This window comes from Sarcophilus harrisii, chromosome 6 (genome assembly GCF_902635505.1).
Source record: "Sarcophilus harrisii chromosome 6, mSarHar1.11, whole genome shotgun sequence".
Taxonomy (NCBI): Eukaryota; Metazoa; Chordata; class Mammalia; order Dasyuromorphia; family Dasyuridae; genus Sarcophilus; species Sarcophilus harrisii.
The window spans coordinates 187,362,152-187,387,447 of NC_045431.1; the positions used below are offsets into that span (position 1 = coordinate 187,362,152).

The 25,296-nt window shown below is 33.8% G+C and overlaps 2 protein-coding genes across 2 annotated transcripts in view; both read left to right on the plus strand.

Annotated features, from left to right (window-relative positions):
• The first annotated feature begins 1,828 nt into the window (after positions 1–1,828).
• On the plus strand, positions 1,829–24,467 carry HAUS3 (HAUS augmin like complex subunit 3). Its single transcript, XM_031942945.1, has 7 exons — positions 1,829–1,900; positions 10,883–10,959; positions 12,059–12,142; positions 12,854–13,924; positions 16,067–16,506; positions 18,363–18,591; positions 21,659–24,467. Exons 4-7 carry the CDS (start codon positions 13,010–13,012, stop codon positions 21,890–21,892), a joined length of 1,818 nt encoding a protein of 605 aa, XP_031798805.1. The 5' UTR covers positions 1,829–1,900; positions 10,883–10,959; positions 12,059–12,142; positions 12,854–13,009; the 3' UTR covers positions 21,893–24,467.
• POLN (DNA polymerase nu) overlaps positions 24,209–25,296 on the plus strand; it is a 303,684-nt gene continuing 302,596 nt past the window's right edge. The window contains exon 1 of the mRNA XM_031942946.1: positions 24,209–24,358. Coding sequence (XP_031798806.1) covers positions 24,226–24,358 — 133 coding nt within the window. The 5' untranslated portion in view covers positions 24,209–24,225. The remainder of the gene's footprint in view (positions 24,359–25,296) is intronic.

Consider the following 25,296-nt stretch of genomic DNA (forward strand, 5'->3'; position numbering starts at 1 on the left):
GAAGAACTAGAGACCATTACTGGTCACAAAATAGAAAATTTTTTATATCAAGTTAAAAAATTTTTGTAGAAACAAAACTAATGCAAGCAAAATTATTACTGGGAAAACATTTTTACAATCCAAGATTCTGATAAAGGCCTCATTTCCAAAATATATATAGAATTGACTCTATAAGAAATCAAGCCATTTTCCAATTGATAAATGGTCAAAGGAAATGAATAGACAATTTTCAGAAGAAAAGGAAAGTATCTCTAGCCATTTGAAAAGATGCTCCAAATCACTATTGATCAGAGAAATGCAAATTAAGACAACTCTGACATACCACTACACACCTGTCAGATTGGCTAAATGACAGGAAAAGATAGTGCGGAATGTTGGAGGGGATGCGGGAAAACTGGTACAACTAACACTTTGTTGGTGGAATTGTGAACACATCCAGCCATTCTGGAGAGTGATTTGGAACTATGCTCAAAAAGTTATCAAACTGTGCATACCCTTTGATCCAGTATTGTTACTACTGGGATTATATCCCTAAGAGATACTAAAGAAGGGAAGGGGACCCACATGTGCAAAAATGTTTGTGGCGGCCCTGTTTGTAGTGGCCAGAAACTGGAATTTGAATAAATTATGGTATATGAATGTTATGGAGTATTATTGTTCTGTAAGAAATGACCAACAGGATGAATACAGAGAGGATTGAAGAGACTTACAGGAACTGATGCTGAGTGAAATGAGCAGAACCAGGAGATCATCATACACAGCAACAACAATACTATATGATGATCAATTCTGATGGTTCTAGTTCTCTTCATCAATGAGATGAACCAAATTAACTCCAATTGTTCAATAATTTAGAGAACCAGCTACACCCAGCGAAAGATTTATGGGAAATGAGCGTGGACCACAGCATAGCATTTCCACTCCTGTTGTTGTCTGCTTGCATTTTTGTTTTCCTTCTCAAACTATTTTTACCTTATTTCTAAATCCGATTCTTCTTGTGCACCAAGATAACTGTATACATTGCATTTAACATATACATTAATATATTTAACATGTATTGGTCTACCTGCCATCTAGGGGAGGGGGTGGGGGGAAGGAGGGGAAAGTTGGAGCAGAAGATTTTGCAAAGGTCAATGCTGAAAAAAATTACCCATGAATAGGTCTTGTTAATAAAAAAGATAGAATTTAAAAAAAAAAAAAGGGAAAAGAAAACAAATTACAGACAAGGCACCAATGTGGGAGCTCCCTATAGCAATCCAACCGCAATTTCTTGCCCCGTGAGTTGGAAGTGTTTTTCACAATATCATTGCCGTCCTTTTATAATAATATAGTACAATAATAACGGTCGGATGGGATAGTCTCCAATAGCGACCTCGTGGGTTTGACCAGATCCTCGTTCATCTCAAACACCTCCCACGTTATGCGGAGGCGGGGAAGGTGGAGCTTATGTAAATAGGCTGGAAACGGGGCGAGGGAAGGAGAGTTAAAAAAACAAACACAAAACAAAACAGGACCTTCCTTCCTCCGCACGTGCTCTCTCCTCCCAGTCTCTCAGACCGGGCGAGCGATTACGCCTGCGCAAAAGTCGAGCGGGGGGCATAGTCACCCCCCCCATCCCCCGCCCATTTTCTTTACTACGATTGCGCAGCTAGACTCCTCCCCCTCCCCTCCCATTTGCTCTTCTTTGCCCTCCCCGTTTCTTTTCCTCAATACGGTTGCGCACGAAGCTCAGCCTTCTCCTCCCCTCTCCCAGTCTGTCCGGCGGCGGCGCGGCGTGCGTGCGTGCGTGCGTGCGTGCGTGCGTGTGTGCGCCTGCGCCTCTGGGCCGGTGTCGCCTCGTTCCCGTGAGGCAGCGCGGGCCAGAGGCGCGACCGTAGGGGCGCGCGGGATCTGAGAGAGGGTGAGTAGTTCTGGTTGATGCTGTCGTGCTCAGCGCGGGGCTGAGGTTGAGCGGCTCCGGTGCTTCTTTCCTCCCCGGAACGGGGACTACTTTGTTCCGAGGCAGGGTTGAGCGGGCCAGTGCGAATTAAACCCCCGGAAAGGCCCTCCCAAGGTTCTGTCAGTAAGCATTTATTAGGCGCCTGCTGTGTGTAAGTGCTTGCCTCGCTCTGGGTGTCGAGACAAAACTGTTCTCCCTGACGCCCTTTGGCTCTGTGCTGTTGGGCATTTTGGTAGAAGCTTATCGGTGACAGCGGCCGTGGCGGCTCTGCCTTGTGGCTTTTCCCCTCCTCCCCCAGCGGCCTAGAGACGATGGGAAAGTTTGTGGCGGAAACTGGGAGGAATCTGTGTGGGCCTTCAGAAAGAGGAGCAGTCCGAGGGTGGCCCGTTTGGGGTGAAATTTTATAAAAGCCACAGTTATGCTTGAGTAAGGAAAACCGTTTATAAAATATTTTCCCTATTTAAAATTTTTTTAAAAAATATTTTTCTCCATTTAAAAATTTAAAAATAATTTTTTAACGTTCATTAAATATAATTTTTTTTTTTATCGTGCTTCAATTTTTTTCCCCTTTGTCGTGGAAAAGCTTCCTAACTAATTAGAATAGATCCAACTCCTTTAGGAGAGATCGAGGTTTTGTTGCTAGAGTTCTTCTGGACGACTCTGTATGAAGAATATTGGGGAGGGGATTCCTGCTCAGGTAGAGGTTGGAGGTCTTTTTACAGGTGTGAGATGCTTGGATTGTTGTTAATGGCTTTATATACCTTAAAAGTACTATCAAAATGGGAGATCTCGTGGCTGTTTGGTTAATGATGGTTTGGGAGTGCTTTGGAGAAGCTGGCGTCAGGTTGTCGTCTCCTTCATTTGAGTTGTAGTCACTCTTGAAACTATTCGAACTCATGTGTTTGTCAGCAGCCCTGCCTGCTTTGAGCAAGGTTCTGAGGGAGCCGGGGTTGGTAGTAAGAGGTTTTTAGACACTAGAGGAAAGGTGTTTTTGTTGTTGTTTGTTGTTGTTGTTTGTTGTTGTTGTTGTTGGTTTTGTTTTTGTTGTTGTTTTTCCTCCTTTGGGGCTTGAGCATGTTATGTACTTCTCAGAAAGGACTGTCACTAATGACAGGAAAAATATGCCCCTATGAAGGGTGGGAGCCCTGTCATTTTCTATATATTTTTTGTTGTTGTTGACAGTACTATTTATTTATTTTTTTGTCATTTTCTATATTGCACAATTTTGCAGTTATGACTTGGTATCTTGTTCTCAGAATGTTTGATTGAGTCCGGTATTTACATTGTACCAAATATTAAGGAATATAAGCGTAATAAGGTATGAGAAGTCTTTATAGATGGAGGGGAGGACATGAATGAATGAAAAGCACATTTATTAAGTATTTAATATGTACAAAGGCAGAATCTAGACATTGAGATAGATAAGAGCAAAGACAACCTGAGTGCAAATGTGGCCTCAGATGGTAACTGACTGAGGCAAGTTTTTTTTGCTTCAATTTCCTTTCCTTTCAATTACACCTACTTTGCAGAGTTATTGTCAGGATCAAAAGAGATAATATTTATAATGTGCTTAACCCAATGTTTGCTTATATATAAGTGCTTATTTCCCTTCCTTATGCCAAGTTATGGGGTTACACAAAGTAAAATGAGACAGGAGCTCATGTTTTAATGGGGCAGAAAACACTACAGAAGGTTTCACTTGCAGGTCAGATGGGAAGTCCCTGTGAGATAACAGATATTAATGTTCTTTAATGTCATTTTCATTGATATCAGCTTCTGGCTGTATGCTCCAGCTCCATCATCCACAGCCTTAATGACAGGAAGACATTCATAAAATAGGAGGCCTACTTATATTTCTTTCTCCCAATCACATCCTGCGCAATCATACTAGGCAGCCTAGCTCTTATAGGAACCCCTTTTCTAGCAGTATTTTACTCAAAAGACGCAATCATTGAAGCCATAAATACATCACACACAAACAGTTGAGCCCTATGCATAACCCTTATCGCCACTATACTTACAGCCTTCTATATATAGCATGCGAGTAATCTACTTTGAGCTTCTAAAAGAACCCTGATTCCTACCTTTATCGTGTTTTCTATTTAATACTGTCAAAGACTTTATTGCCAAGATCTTCTTTTCTGAGTCTTAAGTATATTTATATGTAGCTGTAGATTCTGAGGAGCAATTATCAGGTTGCATCTCTACTAGGGTGATGATTAAGGATGCTGAACTGGAATCAGTACTCTTGGAGTGAGAAGTCTAGGCTATCTCCACAAAGATGTGAAGGGAGATGGGGATCAAGGTAGTTCTGATGGTTTACCTCACCTCTCCTTCAGGGGGGCTTTGCTGTTTGAGCTAAGTGGGTTCCAGTCCTATGTGTGGTAAGTGGTTGACATTATGTAGGGTGGCTGATTCTTTTCCCACAGAAGTTACTTGTAATATAAAATGTTCATATCTATTAATTATTAATTAATTATTCATAAATATTAATACAATAATATAAGTTGACAGTAATAGACAAATTGATTTTGAATATTTTTGATTTATTACTAAGAGCTACAAAATACAATGTTAAGCCAGAAAAAGAGAAGACGATTCCTGTAGATTCAAACTTTTCCTCTAGTGTTTACTCCTTGTGTGACTGGGCAAGTCATTTAACTTCCTCAGACCTTAATTTGTTCCTGGTTTTTTTTTTTTTTTATTCCCTTGAAAGTAATAGGATTGGACTGGCTAGCCTGTGAATAACTTCTAGTTATTGATCTTTGAGCATCTGATGGTGTTTGGGTCTTACCTCTTCAGCCATGTTTACTATGTAGTAGATACCCAGTAAATACTTTTTTTTTTTTTTTTAAATAAGGAAACTGAGATCAATCTTTTAAAGTTGGGGTAAGGAAGATCGGAAATTATCCTTTAAAAACTCTAATTTCATATACCACTGGTTTTTGTGAATATTCATGTTGTGTCCTATTATTGTCAAATATCATTAAAATCTATTTCATTTAAATAGTATCTTCCTCTGAATTCCTATATGAATTCTTAGCCTAGTGAAGTAGGAAGGACTGGTATTATAGATAAGGAAACTCAGGTTCCAAAATGGCTAAGATCACAAAATTGTAGAGTTGAACTTGGTTAGAGACTTGGTTCATAATTCATTTAATTTCTTTGAGACTTAGTGTTCTCATCATATTACCAGGTGATATCTAAAGAATCTTCAAGTATGAAATCCTAATGATTCTCTTAATTCTTATAGGAATACAGGTGTTTTTCTGACCATTCATGTGACAATTACATTACCAAATATGTTTAGAAATTGCTCAGTGAATATATATTCACTATATATGCTGCTCGTGTTTTTCTCCTTGTGATAACACTGCATTTTTGATCTATTAGGTTGTGTTTAGGTTTTTTTTTTCCTCATTGTTATGAGACATAATATTATTGAATCAAATCTTTGAAAGTTATAATTCTGTTTAATGGTATCTTCTTCTGGTCCCTTTGATCAGTTCCTCTCCCCTGCCCTCCTTTTAGTCAGTATACTAAGTTTATAAGTAGCCAGTAGAAAGGAGCAATAATTGGAAATGACATTGCAAAAGGAAACCTAAAAGATGAGTACAAACCATCTTGAAGATCAAAGGAGTATATGTATAAATTTTTTTTTATCATATATTAACTAAAATTCATGTCCTGGTAATATGTGCAGAATCAACAGAAACCATTTAGGTTCTGATGTCAGGGTTCTTGTCCCATGATATGTAAATTCTAGACAAATTCCAGACCAGCAGTACATGAAAGAAGATGAAAAGTACATGAAAGATCTTTGAGATAATTTGGATATGTTCCATCTGAAACTTTATAAAAATGAGACCTCAAACTCCTTCCTTCCCTCTTCCATCTCTATATTTCCATGTTGCTAGTGCTCCCACCTCTAATCCATAGTTGCATGAGTAATATTTTCTGCCTCTTCCCCTGGCTGCCTGCCTTATTTTACCATTCCATCCCTCTATTTCCATGTTACTACTGTCTGTCTCTGTATCCCTCTCTGCTTTTCAACACCTGTGTCTGTGCCTTATTACCATGCAATTGCATCCCTATTTTCCGCTGCCAATAGTGGTTATTCTGTGTGAATATCCAGAGAACAGATTATGCATACCCTCATTTCAGAATTTCTTATATTAATTCTCAATTCAATAGATATTTTTCCCTTTTAAATAGTAGGAATGGAAGCTACTAAAAAAATTATATGACTAAAGGATTAGGAAAGATAAATTCATTCATTTAAAAAATTGTCCGCTTTTTGCATGTCATTGAGATGATATGGTGGAATCCAAGACTACAGTTTGTTTTCAAGAAACTTACTTTTTTTTAGGGAATTAAACATATACATTAAAAAAGTTAAGATATAAGGCATTTTGTGATTAAGGGCCAGGTGAGTGTATAAGATGATAAGTATCCCACCAGTTCAGGTTAAGAAAGATCATCATAGACTCAGGGCTAGAAGAGATCTCAGAGGTCATTGGGTTCTCTATCTGAATGAACAGAGATGGCAGAAAGAAAAATCTTAAATACAGAAAAATCTCTGAAGACTTCACAGCTTTGTCTTTTCCCATGGAAGCTGTGTATTGTGCTTTTTTCCATAATTTGTAATGTCAGGTTATTTTGTAATTTATGATTTTTTTTTCCTGGATTTATTTTAGCATGGTTAACTTTGTAAGCTTTGTAGAACTTTTGTAAACAGAGGCAAATTCTGATACTCTGATAATAAAGGCACATAACAGATGTTGATCTATCTTCATTGATTTGCACTGAATGACATTTTTCTGTCTGGAAATTCTATCTGATTTTTTTTTTTTTAAATCATATAAAGGAATTTTCATACCATTTAAAGTAGTAACATTTCCTCCTATGAATTCTCCTCACATAACAAGATCAATCTTCTTTGCGATTAGGACTTTATTGATCCTTTTCCATTCATTAAATTAAAACAAAAAAATTCCTGGGTTTGAGTACTCAGGGAAGCTTTATTGAAGACAAAGGATAGGTAATGTTGCTCTAAAAGAGGGGGAAGGAGGTCCAAGTAGTTCAAACAGAACAATTTGAACACAGGATAACTTTATTTTTTTTCCCAGTAGTCAGTGGGCCTAACAATTTGGCTGAAAGGGCTAGTTTACATTCAGTCAAGTTTATGTCTGTTGTACTAAATAGATGCTCTATAGATATAGTTAGTTTGTCTATAAAGTTATGGATCTTTGCTCTTCCAGACCTAAAACTATATTATAAAGCAGCAGTTATCAAAACCATTTGGTACTGGCTAAGAAATAGAGTAGTTACCCTGGACAAGTCACTTAATCCCAATAGCCTCAGCCAAAAAAAAAAAAAAAAAAAAAAAAGAATAGTTGATCACTGGAATAGATTAGGTTCACAGGACAAAATAGTCAATGACTATCATAATTTAGTGTTTGCCAAACCCAAAGACCCCAGATTTTGGGATAAGAACTCACTATTTCACAAAAACTGCTGGGAAAATTGGAAATTAGTATAGCAGAAACTAGGCATTGACCCACGCCTAACACTGTATACTAAGATAAGATCACAATGGTTTCATGATTTAGACATAAAGAGTGACATTATAAGCAAATTAGAAGAACAAAGAATAATTTACCTCTCAGGTCTGTGGAGAAGGAATGAATTTGTGGCCAAAGAAGAGCTGGAATTCGTTATTGAACATAAAATAGACAATTTTGATTATATTAATTTAAAAAGTTTTTGTACATACAAAAGCAATACAGACAAAATTAGAAGGAAAGTAATAAACTGGGAAAAACATTTTACATTGAGGGGTTCTGATAAAGGCCTCATTTCTAAAATATATAGAGAATTGACTCAAATTTATAAGAATTCAAATCATTCTCCAATGTATAAATGGTCAAAGGATATGAAAAGACAATTTTCAGATGAAGAAATTGAAACTATTTCTAGTCATAGGAAAAGTGCTCTAAATCACTATTGATCAGAGAAATGCAAATCAAGACAACTCTGGGGTACCACTACACACCTCTCAGATTGGGTAAAATGACAGGAAAAGATAATGACAAATGTTGGAGGGGATGTGGGAAAACTGGGACACTGATACATTGTTGGTAGAGTTGTGAACTGATCCAACCATTCTGGAGAGCGATTTGGAACTATGCCCAAAGGGCTATTAAACTGTGCATATCCTTTGATCCAGCAGTATTTCTATTGGACTTATATTCCAAAGAGATTTTTTAAAGAGGGAAAGGAAGCCACATATGCAAATATGTTTGTACCAGCCCTTTTTGTAGAGGTAAGAAACTTGAAATTGAGTGGATGCCCGTCAGTTGGAGAATGGCTGAATAAGTTATGGTACATGAATATTATGGAATATTATTATACTATAAGAAATGATCAGCAGGATGATTTCAGAAAGGTCTGGAGAGACTTACATAAACTGATGCTAAGTGAAGTGAGCAGAACCAAGAGATTAGTACATGGCAACAGCAAGATTATACGATGATCAATTCTGTTGAATGTGGCTCTTTTCAATAATAAGATGATTGAGGCCAGTTCCAATGATCTTGTGATGGAGAGCCATCTACACCCAGAGAGAGGACTGCAGGAACTGAATGTGGTTCACAACTTGAGCATTTTCACTCTTTTTGTCATCTTTTGCTTGCATTTTTTCTTTCTCATTTTTTTTCCTTTTTGATTTTTTTCTTGTGCAGCAAGATAATTGTATAAATATGAATACATATATCGGATTTAACATATTTTTAGCATGCATGTTTAACATATATTGGATTGCTTGCTGTCTGGGAGAGGGGGAGCAGGAAGGGGAAATTTTGGAACACAATGATTTGCAAGGGTCAGTGTTAGAAAAATTATCCATGTATAAGTTTTGAAAAAAAAACTTCTATAAAAAATAAAGTTATGGGCTTGATTTTTATAAACTACATATAATTTAGCTTTTAATAGCATTTTACAGTTTTCTAAGGACTTTGGCCTTATCGCTTTTGTTCCTAATAACATAACTGTGACATGGACTAGGAAGGAATAATTATTCCTGTTATATAGTTAAGGAAGCTGAGGTAGAAAAAATACTTGACTATTTTGAGGTCATATAGCAACTTAAGTAAGAGAAATCAGGACTTGAATTAAGGTTTTCTTACTGAAATCCATTGAGCTGTTACAAATTCTTTTGGAGAGTTCTTGGGTGATGATGATTGATAGTGGGGGGGATATCTTTATTTTCACAAATATGCATTTGGGATATTTGAGCATAATAAATAGTTGAAATGATAGCTTAGCCACTTTATTTGCATAATTCTAAATTGCTTTTGAAAATGATCGTATACCACCACCAACAGGGTACCTATATGCCTATCATTGTACAATCCCTCCAGTATACTTATTTACTTTTTTTTTTTTTTTTGTCATCTTTACTAATTTGCAGGATGTAAAGTAAAAACTTAGGGTTCTTTTGATTTGCATTTGTCATTATTAGTGATTTGGAATATTCTTTCATGTGGTTGTTGATACTTTAAAAATTCTTTTGAGAAATATTTGCTCAAATCAGATTCTTTGATTACTTAGCAATTTGGAAATGGCCATTGATTTTACTTACACACACACAAATACATATGCACATCTGCTGATTGTTTATATGTCTTAGATACTAAACTTATAAAAAATTTGGTACAAAGATTTTTTTTTTTCCATTTGACTGCTTCCCTTTATCAACTTAGGTACATTAATTTTGCTATGTAGAACCTCTTTAGTTTCATATAATCTAAGTTGTCTATTTTATCTTTTGTAATAATTGACTCAGTTCCTTTTTTGATTAAAAATATATTTTCTATCCATGGATGTGAGAGGTATATGATCTGCTTATTTTCTAATTTTTCTAAAAAATAAAATAATCTTTATGTGTCTATTTAGAATGCATTGTAGAATATTAGGTAAAATATTTGTCTAAGCTTAATTTTTCTCAGACTACTTCCATTGTTGCCAGAAATTTTTATTAAATGGACAGTACTTTCCTAAGTATTTTACTTAACATTTATCAAACGTTGGATTGAGTTCCATTGTTTCTGATTTTCCCTTGTGTTCCATTTGTTTCCTTTGTTCCATTGATCTCTTGTTTTTTAACCAATACTAGATGGTTTTGATAACTATTTCTTTATAATCCAGTTTGAGGTCTGAAAATACTATTTCTTCTTCTTTTTACTTCTTCATTATTTTTCTTGATATTCTAGATCTTTTATTTTCTCCAACTGAATTTGGCTACTATTTTATTAAGTTATATTAAGTATTTTTTTTGGTAATTTGGCTGGCATGACATTAAAATGTAAATTAAATTTGAAAGTACTGGCTGAGTTCAGTCAAGAATATTGAATATTCTTCCAGCTATTTAGGTTTTAAGGAGTAAAATATCGTTCATTTAGATACTTAAAACTTTTTCTCTAGGGCTCCTACATTTAAATGTAATCCAGATTCAGCAGACAAAGGAGAATAAATTTCTAATATATAAAGATCATAATGGGGGGAGGGGAAGGCCTTTAATTATGCTATATATATAAAGGATATACATATATATGAGTATATGCATGTGTATGTTTTTTTAGCAAGCAGTATCAATTAATTTACACTTCCCAGAGGAAAGACTGCATTTGCAATTACAGAATTTTAAAAAGCAAACATATCCTTTGAAACAGTGTAAGAAAGGTCATATAAACTGTGAATAAGGAATTGTGGAGTAAATTGGCAGTAATAATTTAAGGGTCCTTACAATAGGTTTTCATAGGGAGAATATTTAATAAGCAACAAAAACCTTAAATGAGAAATTTTTCAAGAATAGTAGATTAGAACTATTTGAGTATCCAAAAAACAAAACAAAGCATTAAACCAATTTTTTTTCTTTTACAGGGATTTTTTTTTTTTAACCTGACGATATCTACGATGTGAGAAAGCACATTTGTAGAAGTGACAATTCAAGTCGAAAGGTAACCAGTTTTGGGATATAATTTTTGAGCTATAGTATGCATAGATTTCATATTAAGTTTAGTTTTAACTGATATAGTTGGCATTACAAATTTATTTTTTTGTTATATAATTTTGCTAAGATCCTTAAGGGTTGAAGGAATGAACAAACACAATTGCCTAAATTGTAGGAGTGGGTATGGGTTCATTTGGGGATCCAAGATATAATAGGATTGTTTATATTTTATCTCAATAGTAATTAGGGATGAAGAGGTAAAAGCTGGGAAGTAGGATGTGTGTGTACCTCATAAAATCAGAAGATATTTAAATGTCTTACTCAAACCAAGTTCAGCATCCCATCTCTCCTGATAGCACAGCTTTCTCGTCCTTACATGGGAAGCATTTAATTGTTTGTTTACCCCTGTCTCTTACTAACTATGTTTTCTCTAAAAAGTCCATCTAGCTTGTGACATCTTCCCCTCTCCAACCCCCCCAGTCCTCAAATTCCTAGATTCCATATTCCAACCCCGCCCCTTACCTCCAGTTAGATTGTATTTATTTATTTGTATATACAGTTTTAGCCTTCCTATAAGTAGGGTTCTTGAAATATTGATTTGTGATTTTTTTTTGTTCTCAGTTCTTGGCACAGTGTCTTTGCATATAGCAAGAACCTAGAAAATGTTTGTTGACTGTACTTTCATGTACTTTCTTGAACTTCTTACATGTTGATGAAAAAAATGTTTTATTCTAAGGGGTTAGTTTATTTTAATTAATTTAATTAAATTAATTTTTGGAGAGTATGTTGAATAGTAGTATTTAGATTTTCCAATGCCTATTGTAACATTTAATGTAATTTAAGGTTTTTTTTTTTATTTTTTGGTTATTTTAGGGAAAGGGTGGGGAGAATGATACTTTCTATAGTTTGGAGTGATAATGTAGAGGACTGTAATCTATATCATGAATTTAGGGGAATATAATAGTCCAAATCCCAAACTCTAATAATGTTGTACTATAAATATAACTCAGGTAAACTTTTTGGCCATTTTTTCCTTGAATAAAGTAAGCTTTTTGGTTTCATAAATAAGACTCTTTGGTAGTGATTTAAGTTTCTACCACTGCTAGGTGCTGAAGATACAAAGAGAAGAGAAGCTGCTGCCTTCTGCCCTCAAGGTGCTTAAATTTTACTAGGGAGATAAATATACACAGGTAAATAAATACAAGGTATAATTTGAAGAGGGAACTCTAACAATTGAGGGAATCAGGAAGGAATTCTTAGAAGTGATATGAAACTTAGGTGACAAGTCACTTTATATTTCTACCTTAAGAGACTACTTAAATTGTCTGAAAAAAATGATATATTTTACTCCAAAATCTAAATTTTTGACTGGAAAGTAATGTAGATATTGGGAGCTGAAATGGTTTGTGTCAACTCTCATACTCTTTAAGATCATTATCTTTAAATACCTAGATTAGCTTGATATTTATAGTATTTACAAATACTACTATCACTCATATTTGTATATAGAATTCTGGTCCCTATCTACAATTCCCAAGAACTATTTTTATATGCATTGTTATTGGTAATTGATTTTTGATAATATTATTGATATTGGTAAATAGTTATTGTTATTGGTAAATTTGTTTTTGGTAAATAATACCCCTCAGTTATTGGTAAGTAATGCCCTCAATTATATTTTTACTCCTTAGTTATATTTGAGGAAATTTAGCTACATAAGATGAATTTAATTCGGGAAAACTGCATCCCTGAATTGCTTAATTTTCATTTTGAATGTCATTTGAGTTTTAATCCACTTTGTAATTAAGTAGTAGTATAAAAACAATGTGCCATTAATACACAAATTTATTTTGGATATCCAATCTACTCATTTGTGATATAATACTTGCTTTCTTTCATAGGAAATACTGTAGTTTTTAAGAAAAAAAAATTTTTTTTGGTCTATGGATTAAAAGTGAAATCAGTATCCTGTGTGCTTGTTGCTTGGATTTTTAAAAAAAGCATATAAATCAGAATAATAAAAAAACATTCATTTAAAAAGTTTTGGCAATTAAGACATGAGTTGTGGAAATGAGTTTGTGGAAACATTAAAAAAAATTGGTTATCCTAAGAGTGATAATCTTAATGGAGAAGATTTTGACTGGTTGTTTGAAACTGTTGAAAATAAACCTTTTTTGGAGTGGTTCTGTAGAAATGTAAATGAACAGCATGTATTGACTGAAAAAGAACTGCAAGCTTTTAACACCCTTCAGAAATCTGGCAAGCCCATCCTAGAAGAACAAGCATTGGATGAAGTTCTTAAAACTTGTAAAACTTCTGATCTGAAAACATGTAGTTATGAGGGAATTGAGTTAGAAAAATTAGAGACTGAACTCCAAGCTCTTCAGAAGTTAAAAAATCTAAAAATTCAGCGTCGCAATAAATTTCAATCGATAGCTTCAACAAATAGTCATAGATTATTCCAATTAAAGTCTAAAGAAGAAGAAGTTACTAAAAATCTGAAGGAGAGTCAGGGATTTCTGAATGCTGTAAATAGCAAAATAACTAATCAACTTCAAGATCTCATTGATGGAGTTGAGAAATTAACAACATATTTTGATTGTTCAGAGACAAAACAAAGGACAACTCCTCCAGTGTTTTTATCTCAACTTGCTTTGGAAAAATACTTAAGCCAAGAAGGACAAAGCACAGTAGCATTAACTTTGTATACCAAAAAGCATTTCTTTCAAGGTATACAGGAATTAGTTGAAAGTTCAAATGAAGAAAATTTTCAGCTTTTTGATATACAAACACCATCCAATTGTGGTGATGATGATAATGAAGCCCGTGAGGAAAGAAGGCATGAGATGTCAAGGCTGCAGCTGGCTTATATTTGTGCCCAACATCAGTTAATTCAATTGAAAGCAAATGAATGTAGCCTTCAGTCACGTATAAAATGGGCAGAGGAGACTCTTCAAACCTTAACAAGCAAGGTAAGGTGAAAAATTAATCTCATTTAAGGAGAAAAATTAGTAAATACTGTTAAATTACTTAAAAGGGGAGATAGCAGATAATTGTGTTTCCTTATTGCCATTTTTTTTTTTATTATAGTAACTTTTTATTGACAGAATCCATGCCAGGGTAATTTTTTTTTTTTACAACATTATCCCTTGCACTCACTTCTGTTCCGATTTTTCCCTCCCACCCTCCACCCCCTCCCCTAGATGGCAAGCAGTCCTATATATGTTGAATATGTCCTAGTATATCCTAGATACAATGTATGTGTGCAGATCCAAACAGTTTTCTTATTGCACAGGGAGAATTGGATTCAGAAGGTAAAAATAACCCGGGATTGCCAATTTTTCTAATGAATAACCATAATGTGCCAGTATTTGAAAATTTTACAGTAATCAGATTCTTAACTTCAGACTTCAAAATTCAGATAAATGTGTTTTCATAAAGGCATGGATATTACTCATATCTCTTGTTGGCTAATTTTGATATTTTTATAGACATTTTTATTTTTATATTATTTGTTTTTCTTTTCTGTGCTTCACATTATGGAATATCTTTTTAAAAAATTTTAGGTCCCTCAAATTTATAATTTTTAATGGCACTATATTGATACACTAGAGCTTACTGAACCATTTGCAAATTATTAAACATTTAAGTAGTTTCCAGTTCTTTTGTAATCAGAAATGACAACTGTAAAGGGCTGAAACTCTGAGTTTATGCACTGAGGTTGGACAAGCAAGCACCGATTGGACAATATTCTATTAGCATATGCTTGGAAAATTGGCCCTTCTCACTATTCTGTGCAGTTTCAATCTTTTGGTGTATACAGAAAATTGTGGGAAGGATTGGGGGGTGGAATAAAACAAGCCAGAGTCACTTTGGCGGTAGATGAACAAGAAAGAGGTGGTCAAAATCTGTATCCATCCAATCCACTTCTATACCTAAAAACCAAGAATAAATAAAGACCAAGGACTTTTGCTTATCCTGATTCTGACTGATTCTAAGGTATCTAGGGTGCTAACTTGGTCTTCACAACAACACACACACACACACACACACACACACACACACCCCCTCTCTTTAGGATAATTTCTTTCACAGCGTAGTCTCTTTTTTTTCCCCCCTGGTGTATTCTCAATAAAGATTATTGGACCAAAGGGCATGATTATTTCTATAACTCTTATGTACCACCAGTTTGTTTTCCAAGGAGATTCTATTAATATACAATTCACTAGTAGTGTATGAAAATACCTACCTCTTTATAATCCTTTGGGCAATGAATTTTATCGATTTATTTTTGTAAAGTGATCAACAGTTGATTACTCTTTATTAATTGAAGTCAGAAATATTGAGGATAACGTAAGTCTCTGCTAAGTTTCATCAATTTGAATTTTATTAATTTGAAATTTATGAACATTCAGATATGGGCAATAGAGAGGCAGACTACCTTTTTTTTAAAGAGTAGTGTTGATTTTTAAAAATTTTTATTGTATATTGTGGGTTGTCTGGTTGTAGTGATCTTTGTTATTTAGTAGTTGTATATAGGTATAGTTACTAGAAGTTTTTATGTGTCATTGTTTTTAAGATAATAACTTTATCCAAAAACATCTATAAAATGTTCTAATAATGTCTGTCAAAGAAGTAATATAATCAGTTAATTGATGTGGGAGAGTTAACTTTCCTGGGAGAGTTCTTCACTTTAGAGAACAAAGTTTTTAAAAACATTTAGCCAATTTTCATTTGCATATGATTAGCTTACTGATTACAAAGGATCATCTTGGCAGACCTTGTTAGTTATTAGTATGTAGTACTACTGTATGTATTAACAAAACAACTTAAAAAGTAACTATTCAGTATCAAAGTAGCTTTTTCTCCAATTCCATATTGTTTTTCTTTTTAACTAATCTATTTTCAGAATGCATGACTTTTTTTGGTAGGGGGGCAAATATTATCCTTTATAATTATATTTCCTTTAGTTTAATATTAAAATTAGTTTTCAGTTCATTTCATACATCAAGTGAGGGTCATAGGTTGAAAGTCAAAATGGAAAAGAAGTTAAAAAAATGTTTGTTTTTGGATTTCTTAAATATTTATAAGTATTTTGCTTTTTTTTTGTTCAGGCTATTGGCAAAGAAGATGTAGAGGCTAAAATTTCTAGATTTAGCAGTGAGATACTAAAACTTGAAGAACAAATCACCCAACTGAAAAATAAAACATTGCCTACTGTGGTCAAAGAAAATGCTCAATTACTGAATATGCCAGTTGTAAAGGGAGATTTTGATCGGCAGCTTGCTAGACAAGACTATTATACATCAAGACAAGAATTAGTTCTTAATCAGCTGATAAAACAGAAGGCATCTTTTGAACTTCTGCAGCTAGCATATGAAATTGAATTGAGAAAGCATCGGGATACTCACCGGCAACTTGAAAACTTGACTCAAGAACTTAGTCAAAGTAATACTATTCTGCATCAACGATTAGAAATGTTAGCTGACCCATCTATATCTCAGCAGACCCAACCAAGAAATATTATTGATGCCAAGGATTGTTCTACTCATAGGTATGTGTCATGATTATACTGTCACATTGATATTTGAAGGGACCTTAGGTAGCAAACATTGGGATTATATTCTCTTTATCTTTCAGTTAATGATCTGGCTGAATAGATATCTGCTATAGAGTATTATTTGTAGAAAAAATTCTGTTCTTTTCTTATGAGAGGTAGCATGACAAAATGTATAGAGAACTGGTCTTGAAATCAATGTAACTTGATTTTAAGTCTTATCTCTATATGACACTGGACAAATTATAAAGCTTGCTGACCAGTGCAACTGCGCAGATAAAAATGTCATTGGGAACTGTTTAACAAAATATAACACAACATAGTTAATGTTAATTTGTGATTTTCTAAGTAAGTATGAAGCAGAATGGATAAAGTGATCCCTTTTTGTTTGAGTTTGACACCACTGATCTAGGCAGCTCTATAAGAGGTTTCAAAGAAGTGATGACCTGCATTGGTAGAAGGAGTTTACTTACCTGAGAGTAACTTATACCACTGGAATTGGAACAGATATCTCTGACTTAAATTGTGCCATCATAAACTGTGTGTGTGTGTGTGTGTGTGTGTGTGTGTGTGTATACAAGGAAAAGAAAGACTGTTAGATTTTTTCCAAGGTTTTTCATGAGCCTTGTCACTGATAGCATGAGAAGTATATATTTTGGTCGATCTAGTTCAGCTGCTTATTCTTTCTTGGTTCTCTTCTTCATGTTGGAGACTGAGAACTGAGATATTAAGAGTCCAAATGTAAGTCCATTGTAATTGATGGTGAAGAGTTTGTGATAAAAATAATGTTAGATCATTTGCTTTATGAAAACTGAAAACATCTTGGATGATTTAGAGCAAAGCATTGTTAAATTCTACCTTAGAGCTGGTCCATCTGCTAACTGTTTGGGTTATCTTGAACAAACTATGTCTACTTTTTGTTTCTCATTTTCCTTCCTTGATATGCTCTCTAAAATCCCTACTAGCTTTTAAAAATTAAAAAGCCTAAACTTAAAACAAATTTTCTTTGAAAGAGATTTGGACAGCCCTTCATAATTAAAGAAGTGGGTTGCCTTTGTTTTCTCTTATATTTCATGTAACAAGAAATATACTACCTTTCTTAGAAGCTTGTAAGTCTGGGAGTGGACTTTGTGTGTGCTTCATCAAAATTTATCTTTTGTACAGGATTGTGTTATTGAGTTGTATCTGATTCTCTGATCTCCTTTGGTTTGTTTGTTTTGGCAAAGATACTGGAAAGATTTGCCATTTTCTCTTCTAGCTTATTTTACAGATGAGGATATAAGGCTTAGTGACTTGTTCAGAGTCACATAACTAGTAAATGTCTGTTGGCACTTCCACTGTCTCATGCAGGAATTAGTCTTATTTTACTCATAAAAGAACAGTTCACTTTATTGTATCTCAAAAACCAGTTTGTTTGGGATAGGATTAATGATAACAACTCACATTTATATAGCACTCAAATTTTTGCAAAGTATTTTCATCATGGTCCTGTGAAGTTAACCAGGTATCTTATCCCCATTTTTAAAATGATGAAACAGGCTAAGGTTAAGTGATGGGCCTATTGTTAGATAATGTTTGAAGAGAGATATAATTTTTGTGGAAAGATTTTGTGGAAAATGGAAACCAGTATTTATGTACTGTAATTACTTAGAATAGTGTACCTGAGTAGTTTAATGTTATCTTGATTTAGTAATGACTATCTTGATTTGGTTTGATTCAGTAACCGATGCATTGATTATTTTAAAAGCCATCCTCAAAATAGTCCTTAATATGATGATCTATATTTAAGAAAATGTTGACTTTACAATTGTATTCCCATTAATCTGATAATTTTTTTTAAAATACTGGTTTAGGCTTTATGAACTTTTAGAAGGGGAAAATAAGAAACAAGAGTTGTTCAAAACATATGAAGGCCTGGAAGAAGTGGCTCAAAAACTGAAGCAAGATGTTTCTTCTATACGAGATCAGTTGACAATAACTGCTCAAGAGCATGCTCTCTTTCTGTCCAAACTGAATAATGGTGTGGATATGCTTTGTGATACTTTGTATTGTGGAGGAAACCAGCTTTATCTTAGTGATCAGGTATGTATTGGCTTTACACAGGATCATGCATGAAGGACCTTAATATGTGAGAGTCTAAGAACATATTGCAAAATAATTGTGATGTATCATATCGAGTCCAAAATGATATATTGAAGTATAAGTTTAACATTTAAATATTGAGGGAATATAGGGTAAAGAAATCACATTGTGAAGATGGTCAACAAACAAAAATTTTCTCTTAAGATGTAAAGTGAGCTGAATCTAAAAATTGTTTATGAATATGGATTGAAAAGGTAGCAAGGATATCCTGGAATGTAAAATGGAATACACATTATAGATGTGTAATAGAAGAGAATGAACAAGTTTAGTGATGGGGAGCTGAGAGTAAAGGTGGAATAAAGACTTAATCAATAGGAGACACTGCATGTTTAAGCTGAGGAGTTTTGATTTGATATATGTAAGCAGGTCTTGTTAGATTAGAATTAACTGGCAATTAGAGCTTTCCAAAAATGGAATGAGTTACCTTGGGAGATGTCAAGTTATTGATCATCTTCAGGCATTGTAGGAATATTGTAAAAAGGATTTAGGTTTTAAGAAGAATGTGAACCTTTCATTTCTAAGGTGGTGTGATTTCTGCATAATTATGTTCATGGCAGTAAAGAGATTTTATTATTATTATTATTATTATTATTATTGTAACTTTTTATTGACAGAATCCATGCCAGGGTAATTTTTTTACAACATTATCCCTTGCACTCACTTCTGTTCCGATTTTTCCCTTCCACCCTCCACCCCCTCCCCTAGATGGCAAGCAGTCCTATATATGTTGAATATGTCCTAGTATATCCTAGATACAATGTATGTGTCCATATCCAAACAGTTTTCTTGTTGCACAGGGAGAATTGGATTCAGAAGGTAGAAATAACCCGGGAAGAAAAACAAAAATGCAAACAGTTTACATTCATTTCCCAGTGTTTTTTTCTTTGGGTGTAGCTGCTTCTGTCCATCATTGATCAATTGAAACTGAATTAGGTCTCTTTGTCAAAGAAATCCACTTCCATTAGATTACATCTTCATACAGTATCGTTGTTGACGTATATAATGATCTCTTGGTTCTGCTCATTTCACTTAGCATTAGTTCATGTAATTCTCTCCAAGCTTCTCTGTATTCATCTTGCTGGTCATTTCTTACAGAACAATAATATTCCATAACATTCATATATCACAATTTACCCAACCATTCTCCAATTGATGGACATCCACTCAGTTTCCAGCTTCTAGCCACTACAAACAGGGCTGTCACAAACATTTTGGCACATACTGGTCCATTTCCCTTCTTTAGTATCTCCTTGGGGTATAAGCCCAGTAGAAACACTGCTGGATCAAAGGGTATGCACAGTTTGATAACTTTTTGGGCATAATTCCAGATTGCTCTCCAGAATGGTTGGATTCGTTCACAGCTCCACCAACAATGTATCAGTATCCCAGTTTTCCCGCATCCCCTCCAACAATCATCATTATTTTTTCCTGTCATTTTAGCCAATCTGACAGGTGTGTAGTGGTATCTTAGAGTTGTCTCAATTTGCATTTCTCTGATTAATAATGATTTGGAACACTCTTTCATATGAGTGGTAATGATTTCAATTTCATCATCTGAAAATTGTCTGTTCATATCCTTTGACCATTTATCAATTGGAGAATGGCTTGGCTTATAAATTAGAGTCAGTACACGAACTGATGCTGAGTGAAATGAGCAGGACCAGGAGATCATTATATACTTCTACAACAATACTAGATGATGACCAGTTCTGATGGATCAGGCCATCCTCAGCAACGAGATCAACCAAATCATTTCTAATGGATCAGTAATGAACTGAACTAGCTATACCCAGAAAAAGAACTCTGGGAGATGACTAAAAACATTACATTGAATTCCCAATCCCTATAGTTATGCACACCTGCATTTTTGATTTCCTTCACAAGCTAATTGTACAATAATTCAGAGTCTGATTCTTTTTGTACAGCAAAATAATGTTTTGGTCATGTATACTTATTGTGTATCTAAGTTATATTTTAATATATTTTAACATCTACTGGTCATCCTGACATTTAGGGGAGGGGGTGGGGGGGTAAGAGGTGAAAAATTGGAACAAGAGGTTTGGCAATTGTTAATGCTGTAAAGTTACCTATGTATATATCCTGTAAATAAAAGGCTATTAAATAAAAAAAATAAAAAAAAATAAAAATAAAAAAAAAAATAAATTAGAGTCAGTTCTCTATATATTTTAGAAATGAGGCCTTTATCAGAACCTTTAACTGTGAAGATGTTTTCCCAGTTTGTTGCTTCCCTTCTAATCTTGTTTACATTAGTTTTGTTTGTACAGAAGCTTTTTAATTTGATGTAATCAAAATTTTCTATTTTGTGATCAATAATGGTCTCTAGTTCGTCTTTAGTCACAAATTTCTTCCTCTTCCACAAGTCTGAGAGATAAACTATCCTATGTTCCTCCAATTTGTTTATAATCTCGTTCTTTATGTCTAAATCATGGACCCATTTTGATCTTATCTTGGTATACGGTGTTAAGTGTGGGTCCATGCTTAATTTGGCAGTAAAGAGATTAATTGAATGTAATAGGTTACTGTTATGAAATACTGTTAATAACTATTTGAAAAGAGGATTTTCCTTGGGTAACTCATCAAGTAGATAAATCTGTGTAAGGGCAAAGACCATTAAACTAGGAGTTGGGAGACTTGGTTTCTAAGCCTAGTTTGCTGCTATCTCTCTGTGTGATTTTGAGCAAATCATATAACACATGAGCCTTAACTGTTCTTAAATTTAAGATACAAAGGTTAAAAGTAATGAACTCCATGATCCATCTAGCTCTGTGTTTCTAGTGTGTGGGCCTCAAAAGTTGACTAATCCAAATCAGAGCAAATTATAATCAATGACTAATTTTGACTAAGTACTTGTCGTTAAAAGTAGTTTACACTGAAGAATTGTGGGGCTATGATTAAGTCTTTAAAATTGCTTCCCTTTGAGTTTTATAATATTAAACATTGTGTCTAACCTTTATATAACTGAAGTGTGTGTATGTTTTTCTTTTAGGAATTAAAGAAGCAATTTCATCAAGTTGACTCTCATTTGAAAAAGCTAAATCATCTGCTTATGGATATTCTTGCTAATGTAAAGGCAAAGAGAAGAATTTTGGCAGCTGATAAACTGTATCAAATGGAACGAGAATTATATGTGTATTTTTTCAAAGATAAAGAATATTTACAGAGTATTGTGGAGAATTTAGAATATCAGTTAAAAATTACAACTATTGGTCTTGAAGATTGAAAATCAGATATTCAGTATTCACGATATAAAATGTGTACTATTTTTACTTATATTGGGAGGGGCAATTACTTTGTTTCTCCTTGTGCAACATGCTTGTCCAGAGAACCAACAGCTATTAGGAGAGGAGCTTTTGCTCCTCAAAGGAGTTCAGGTAGCCTTTCTCTGTTTTCCCCCAAGGGGGACAAAAGCCTTCAGCTACATTGTAATGGGAATGTTATAATGTTCAATTAGATTTCTTTAGTCTCTCATTTTGTCTTTTTTAAATGGAAAAGTTTAAACATTTAAAATAATCAGAACATTATGCAAGTCAGCATAATAAAGATATCTCTTGCTGTATACAATAGAACTGTTTTTTTTAGTTGAATGTGAAAAATTTTCATTTATTGAATCTGCTATAAAAACACCCACTATAAGCTTTTTAGGTAGCACTTCATAATTTACAAAATAATTTCCCTATATTATCTCATTTGATCCTCATATCATTATTGAGGAATGTAATACATAGTATTATTTTCAACCCTCTTTTGTGGATGAAAAAATTGAGGCAATGAGAAGTTATGACTTAGCCAGGAGTTGTGGTTAGTAAAGGAGTAATCTGGGTTTGAAGGACTAAACCCAGGTCTTCTGGCACTAAATCCAGTTTTTGCATTCTAGCATTATTTCTTCTCATAGAATTTGGGAATGATGCTGAAGTTGAAGAAAAGACTGCCGTGTTGGTAATTTAGCACTAGTGGTGATAAAATAATCTCATATTGTATTTATTGCCTTAAGGAGTAGTTCCTGTTATGTAACAGTTGTCCACCCTTTATCATAGGGGAAAGGATTTTGGGACACACATTTTGGCTTCTTGGAATTGATAGAACAATATAGATATTGACAGTATTCTTGTGGCTTATGACTGGGCTCCTGAATAAATCTTAAAAAGCCATATGAAGAGATATTCACACAATATATACACAAATTGTTGTCTCCTTTTATCCATTCTTTTGAAGTGAAATTCAATATATAGTGTTTTTTAAGGGATACCAGTATAGCATTTAAGCAGTTAAAATATAGAAAACATTTAATATTTATGTGAGGTCCTTTAAGATAGTTCAAACGAAATTAGGTATCATCACAGATACTGAATGCTCACTTTTTATATTTATTGGATTCCTTGTGGTTTTATAGATTTCAAGTAGGCACAGTCACAATGTTCAAGGACCTATATTACCTGCTTTCATAGTCTTTAAGAATATTCATTATTTGTTTTTAATCTGGAATAATAACATAGCTCTTTTAGTTTCTTTATTTTTAATCTTTATGGAACTGTTGATTTCTAAGCTGTAATCATGACAAAATAAGGTAAAATCTGGTTGATATGTGTAACCTTTTAGCCTGAATATTTTTTTGTTACTAGCTTATTTTTTTAAAAAATTGTTAATATTTTAATCAAAATTAAATAAGTAGATTTGTGAACCTAATCTCTTTTGAACAGTTATAACAAATCTTGATATCCCAAACCAATAAATGTTATCCCCAAATTTTAAAATAACTTCTGTTCTCTCCAGAAATTTTATAACTTTCCTAATTTTATTTCCAGTTATGTTCTCCCAAGGAATCAAATGCATATATACACAACTTTCTATATTTATAGTGTGGAATAATAAGAGCTGACATTTATATAGTGTTTTAAAGTTTGCAAAGCAGTTTGCATATACTGTCTTCTTTAATCCTGACAGTAAACCTATTTTTTTTTCCCATTTTTCAGATGAGAAAATAGGCTGAAACATGTACATATGTTTATATCAAATACAGCATTCTTTCTTTACTGTGATATAAAATTAGTACCATATAGAATTGTATTTTGTTGACTATAGATGGCCGATTTTTTTCCATGGCAGTTTTAGAATCTTTTCTTATCTTTAATTATCCATCTGGGACAGCAATATGACGTGCTCAATCAAGCAAACGAGCAATTGATACCTAGCATGAGGGTTGTAGAGTAGAAGAGAGAGAGAGAGAGAGAGAGTGTCAGTCAAACATACTTTTTATATTATCTGTACTTCTATTAATTCTTTGAAGAGTAACTGTTTTGTAATTCATCTAGTAAACTTTAGTGAATAGAGCACTAGATTAAACTTAAATTATTGAAAATTCTGTTTTTTGCTATGTAGTTGGCTATTTAACAGAATGAGGCTAATTGACATGCCTATGGCTGGTGATGTTAAAAAATTTAGTATACAAATTTGTATGGCTAAAATGACTTAGCAGTTTTGTTCATAAACCTTGTATCTCATTAATTAATACATAAATACTGTTTTGTATTTAGGATTTATATTAAAAAAAAAAACATGGAAAATTATGAGGGAAATGTAGGCTTTGACTTCTCTAAGATGCCGCTATCAGATGTTGCTCAGCGGATAATGGCAGCTATGCATTCATTTGATTTAGTGGAGATTAAGAATTTCAGAGAAAATGAAAAAAGTGAGTAATTTTAATATAAAGTTTTGAAGTTGCTTGTGTTGATTTGAATTTTAAATATTTGTAACAATAGCTCTTAAAGTGAAAATAAACATCATTTAAAAACTTGAAATTGTGTTAGAAAAGTGCCAGTTATAATACACTTTTTAACATATCAAAGCCAAAAATTAATCTTACTTTTTCCAGCTTGATACCATTTGAGCTTTTTAATCTGTTGAATCTCTTGTTTCTGTATTCCTTCTGCTCTTGGACTTTTAAAATATCATCTTCCCAATACTAGATAGTTTACTCTCTGCTTATGAGCTGAAGTAGACATTTGTAAACCTTTCTGGGAATCTATGAGCTATTTTTATAGTTTTCAATCTTGATTGCCAGTCACTAAACTCCATAGGCTAAGACCCATTCACATTTAACCTTCAAAATTCAGACTTGGAAGAATTTGGAAGGAATTCTTTTGTCGTATTGATGTTATTAGTTAGCATTTAGAAGTTATTGGTTTGAATTTTAGCCTTGCTTTTAATTAGGTGTGTATTTTTCTATGAGTTATTAACTTATCATGAGTGCCACATATAAAATGAGGGGCTTGGACTATATGATCCCCAACAGTTCCTTTCAGCTTTAAAAATCTATGATCCCATGAAATGGAAACCCTTAAAAGTGATAATTAGAGGCAGTGATGTGTCAAAATGGTTAGAGTGCTGGACCTGGAGTCAGAAAGACTCATCTTCCTGAGTTCCAATTTGGCCTCAGATACTTATTAGCTGTGTGACCCTGGGCAAGTCATTTCAGTTTCCTCATTTGTCAGATGAGCTGGAGAAGAAAATGGCAAACCAATACCTTTGCCAAGAAAACTCCAAAAAGAGGTCATGAAGTGACAGACATGATGGAAAAGTAACAACTTCAAGGAGATAATTACCAGTGTGTATAGTAACTTCCCCATT

Bases quoted from the DNA above. Each gene is read 5' to 3' on its own strand.
- HAUS3 (XM_031942945.1), top strand. From the start codon at position 13,010: ATGAGTTGTGGAAATGAGTTTGTGGAAACATTAAAAAAAATTGGTTAT. The intron at 13,925-16,066 runs GTAAGGTGAAAA...TTTTTTGTTCAG, and splicing joins TTCAAACCTTAACAAGCAAG to GCTATTGGCAAAGAAGATGT. The intron at 16,507-18,362 runs GTATGTGTCATG...ATACTGGTTTAG, and splicing joins AAGGATTGTTCTACTCATAG to GCTTTATGAACTTTTAGAAG.